The sequence below is a fragment of the Pinus tabuliformis genome, chromosome Q, assembly GCF_031772625.1.
Source record: "Pinus tabuliformis cultivar Carrire ecotype Pingquan chromosome Q, CPIR1, whole genome shotgun sequence".
In the NCBI taxonomy this organism is placed as follows: Eukaryota; Viridiplantae; Streptophyta; class Pinopsida; order Pinales; family Pinaceae; genus Pinus; species Pinus tabuliformis.
In genome coordinates, this window is record NC_142296.1 from 644557852 (window position 1) to 644563120 (window position 5269).

Here is a 5269-nt window from a genome sequence, read left to right on the forward strand (position 1 = left end):
TTGTTCTTTGAACACAACATCTCTACTAATTATGCTCTTCTTTGTGACAAGGTTATACAATTTGTAAGATTTTGATTGCTCATTATAACCAGTGAATATGCATTTATCACTTTTATCATCCAATTTGCCTCTTCGCTCCTTAGGCACATGTGCATAAGCTACACATCCAAATACTTTGAGATGAGATATGCTGCAATACATACCTGACCATGCTTGTTCTGGAACTTTGTTCATCACACTCTTTGTAGGATATCTATTGATCACATAAATAGCACATGCAACTGCTTCTGCCCAATACTCATTAGACAAGTTTATGCCTTTCAACATGCTTCTTACCATGTTCATAATTGTCCTGTTCTTTCTCTCTGCTACACCATTCTACTACGGTGTGTACCTGGTTGTAAATTGTCTTCTAATTCCATGTTGTTTACAGTAATCATGGAGTGCCTTTGAATCATATTCTCTACCACAATTTGACCTGAATACCTTGATCTGTCGATCACTTTGGTTCTCTACTAAGGATTTGAATTATTTGAACTTTGCAAAAGTTTCAGGCTTCTGCTTCAAGAAGTAAACCTAATTCCTTTTGTTGTAGTCATCAATGTAAGTGAGGAAATAACAATTTCCACCAATCAACTGTGTCCTCATAGGTCCACACAAGTCTGTATGCACTAGCTCAAGAGATTGTTTTTCTCTGTATGAAACTCCCATTGGAAAAATTTCACGGTGTTTCTTTCCCAATATGCAACACTCACAAGTACTAGTAGGTTCTTTGATGGGAGGTAATCCTCTGACCATCTGTTTCTACTACAACAATATTAAACCAGAAAAGTGCAAGTGTCCAAATCGAAAGTGCCATAACCAATAATCATCAGAACATGCAACTGTAAAAGAACTCACCTCACCATTGTAATTCATAATTAGAGGAAAGAGTTTGTTCCTCGTCATTTGCACCTTTGCTATCAGCTGCTTGCTTGGGGGCTTGTCATATATAACACATTCTTGACCTTGAAAGATAACTTTGTATCCTTTCTGTGTCAATTGACCAACACTTATCAAATTATGTTTGAGACTAGGAACATAATATACCTCTGAGATTGTCTTCGACTCCCCCTGCTTGGTCAGAATGTTGACCACTCCTTTTCCATCTACTTCCATAGTCTTTTCAGTCCCCAACTTTACCTCTCTTTTCATAGATTGATCGAAATTTGCAACCAAATCCTTGTTGCCGGTCATGTGGTTACTACAACCACTTTCTAACAACCACACACTAGCAGAAGGTTCATGCATGGTATGGAAATCTAGGAACATGGAGTTAGTACTCTCTGTAGTGGCATTAACTCTCTGGTTCCCTTGATCATATATATTCTTCCTGCAAACACGAGCATAATGACCAAATTTATTGTAGTAATAACATCTCACCTTTGATTTGTCAACTCTTTGATTATTGTTGAATCTTCTGTAGTTGTTTCCACTTTCATGTTCATGATCTTCTTGGCCATCTCTCTGACCATAATATATTTCGCTTCGTCCTCTGCCTCTCATTCTACTTCTACCTCAACCTATGTCTCTTGAAATACAAACTTGACTTTTGAAAGCGGTCTCTAAAGTGGAATCCTTATTTCTGTCTATCCTTACCTCATGCGATAGAAGTGATCCTATCATCTCATCAGTTGTTAATAATGCCAAATCCTTGGCTTCTTCTATGGCTATTACCACAACATCAAATTTGGTAGACAAAGATTTGAGGACCTTCTCAACCACTGTTTGATCTTTAATTTCTTCACCATAAATATTTAACTGATTTAGGACAATTATAACCCGATTCATGAAAGAATTGATGTCCTCTGTCTCCTTCATCTGTAGAATTTCAAAATATCTCCTAGTATTTTGCAACTTAACAATATTGACTTTGGTCATACCTATGTGTTTTGTCTCCAAAGTGTCCCATGCTACTTTTGCTAAAGATGTGATCATTATCTTCTGGAACACTGCCCACTCCACTCCCAGCTAGATACGCTGCAACGCTTGTGCATTCTTCTTCTTGTCTTTCTTCCATTTTTCCTTCTCTGTATTATTGAGAGCTTGTTCTTCTGCTTCATCCTTAAGTTCCGAAAACGCAAACTGGACATAATCCCAGAAATCATGTGCCAACAATGTGGTCACCATCTTAATGGCCCACACATCATAATCTTTCCGTGTAAATGATGGGAACTGGGGCCGGAAATTTGAGAAAGCCATCTTTCTCCAAAAAAATTTGTTTTGAAAAAACCCTAAATTTCTCCTTTGTAAAACTCTTTTCAGAAAGAAAAAAAAACCCTTTCAATAAAAACCCTAAATTTTTTTATTTTATAAAAAAAATAAAAATAAAAAACACTTTTTCACAAGTCTTTTTGAAAAACTCTTGATATTATTTTTATATATAAAAGATGTTTTTAAGAAATATTTATATATTAAAAACAACAAAAACAAAATTTGATTGTAACTAGATCTCATTTTAATATAAGCTTCCCTCTCAGTGTATCAAAAGAACTTCCCACTCAAAAAGTCAGTGGACATTGTTTAAAGAATTAGCTTTTAAACACATTATACAAACTGCATTAAGATTTTATGATGCTAAAGCTCCTCTTGTGGTGAGGCCGTGTGTTTAATGCCTTTTACGATGACTAAATCTTACGTTACCTCTCACGCCACACAAACTAGACTTATAGCGTTCTGTGTATAGCCGTAGGATGCGTTAATGCTCAAACCGTGAGAAAAAAAATAGATTTTTCCTCTCACATGAACCACTACAAATCTGTTTTTCTTCGCTCTGATACCAATTTGTTTATTGGAAAAGCTGAGGAGACAAAGTGTGAATTCACACATAAAACATGAGTTGTTTCTCTTCTATTGATCACACAAAACATGATACTTACAATGAACCTGGTGAAGGGTATTTATCATTTTCCAACTAGCTACTCACCTTGACATGCAACCACACACTCAAAGTCGTCTATCACTTAACTCGACTTGAATCAACACTCAAATACTCAATCACACAATCAATCAATACACTGACTCTCTATGTTTAGCCAACTCATCTAGGAGCAATTATCTTATTTTAACATCTATTAGCCATCATAAACATTGAAAGTTGTCCCGCTTATAATGAGGGTTGATTTTTTCTTCCTCAATTTTATATTATATGTTGAATAGTTATCTTAATTCCTATGATTTGGGAAATAATTTGCTTTTTAGTTACTACAAGTTTTCATATTGTAATTAGTCCATTTATAGCATTTATGAAAGAGTTGTATTTGGGTATATTACACTTCAGAAAACATTGAAAAGTTCACTGATAGAAAATCCTACCAAACTCTTTATTTGTTCAAAGTTTGGAAACTCATTTTTTCCCTTTCCCATGATATTCATAACTTAAGAAATTACCAGAGATAATTATATCTAACAATAAACGATTATATCTAACAAAAAAAAAAGTTTACAAAAAGTAGGTTTCACTTGTTTTATTACTTTATGGTCTTTGCAAGGAATAAGCAACCTCGTTGGTTTCATTTGTTTTATTACTTGACCATCTATAAGGTTGCCCCTTATGGTTTGGTCACACCAGATTCACTGTAAAAGGAGCACGAAAATTGTGCTTTCCATCGCTCCACACAAGTGTACCGAAAACATATCCTTTGTTGGCAACCTTGGTTGCTCTGAAAACCACATTGAAAGATACCTTCTTAGTAGTTTTAGAGAATTGAAGAATTTGTGGGGAAACCTTCACACTCAGACTTGGTGGTGCACCAATGGTAACCTTGTAAGTGGGTGCGAGATTAGGACTGATGTTTGTGATGCTTCTACTTATGGTTGAACTCACATTCACAATATTTAACTTGGAAATGGCTATACTTGGATAGTTCATGTCACTGATCAGGTCCACCTTTGCACCGGATTGACACCTATAGGTTTTATTCACAGCAGTGAGCTTGATATTCTCAGATTCTAGACCGTAATTTCACAAAAAGTGGAAGTAATCATCAATTGATGTTTCATATACAAGTCCTGGTTGCAGAGCTCTAATTGGATTTACTACTCCTGCTCCAAAATCAAATGGCATCCCAACGATATCTAATGCATTAGTAAAAAGAATTCCCATATTCTTCCTTACAATGGCTTCCATATACATTAGAGTGTAGATGTTAGAAAAAGAGGCCGTTGTGAAACGAGAATTTTCGTGACAAAGGACATATATGCTGACATTGAAATAATTAAATACCCATTACCATTAACATTGACTACAATCACTAGTTGAACTAATTCAATACTCGACTTCAAGGATGGCCCTAAACTAACCCTAGGAAAAATCTCACTTTAAGGGATTGTGCATTTCAAAGTACTAAATTAAATTTAGGCATCACTGGAATTATAAATATCCAGTCTTTCATAATAACAGGAAAAAAGGATCTCCAGGCTTTGGTCAATGTGATATTTGCATTATTACATTACGCATTTCAAGAATAAAACTTGGTCATAAGTACCTGTTGTCATCAGGGCTGATTTGATAGCAGAGGGGCTCCAAGTAGGATTCATAGATTTTAAAAATAGAGCAGCTCCGCTAACATGAGGAACTGCCACTGATGTTACAGACATCATGTAAAATGCGGTAAACATCGTCTCTGAAAAAACTGTCTATACGTGTATTGGGAGGATCCCATGCAACAATGATGTTCAGACCTGGTGTACTGATGTCTGGCTGCAAATATCAATTGAAAGATATTAGCTTCTGAAAGTTAATTAAGCTTTGAATTGGCCACTGCTTACCTTGAGAATGTTCTTGATGAAAAAGATGCAGCAATAGGAACCGGCTTCTCATTTGCAACCACCGTGGATGGAGTAAATGTTGCAACAGGATTTATATAATGACAAGGCTTGGAAGATTATAAATAGCCACACTGTAATTGGATGAGCCAAATGAATCGATATAAACATGTGAAAAGAGAAGGAGTTGTGGCCGAACGCACCTGGTTGAGTTTATGTAAGAAAATATCTCTGTTGCAGATGATTTACTTATTGCAGTCACTGCAAAGGTACTGTGTTCAAATGCTTTAGATAGTTGTAAGTCGTCCACGACAATCATTCCTACGGCTCCAGTGTACTCGATTTTGTTAGAAAAAATTTACGAGGGCAAAGGGACTCAGAAATCAGTTGCAAAGAGTAGGCAAGGTCAACTTCAGTTGCAGAAAGGTAAATTTTAAGTTGCAAGAGGATATCGCAACCACAT

The 5269-nt window shown here is 35.9% G+C and overlaps 1 protein-coding gene across 1 annotated transcript; it reads right to left on the reverse strand.

Moving 5' to 3' along the window:
* Window positions 1-3601: 3601 nt before the first annotated feature.
* LOC149221129 (CO(2)-response secreted protease-like) lies at window positions 3602-4659 on the reverse strand. Its single transcript, XM_089387331.1, has 2 exons — window positions 4527-4659; window positions 3602-3990 (listed from the first exon to the last, which is right to left on the reverse strand). Exons 1-2 carry the CDS (start codon window positions 4657-4659, stop codon window positions 3602-3604), a joined length of 522 nt encoding a protein of 173 aa, XP_089243457.1.
* Window positions 4660-5269: the final 610 nt, after the last annotated feature.

Coding starts and splice junctions, on each gene's coding strand:
- LOC149221129 (XM_089387331.1), bottom strand. CDS start 4,659: ATGTTTACCGCATTTTACATGATGTCTGTAACATCAGTGGCAGTTCCT. Junction 3,991..4,526: donor ATCAGCCCTGATGACAACAG/GTACTTATGACC, acceptor ATTACGGTCTAG/AATCTGAGAATATCAAGCTC.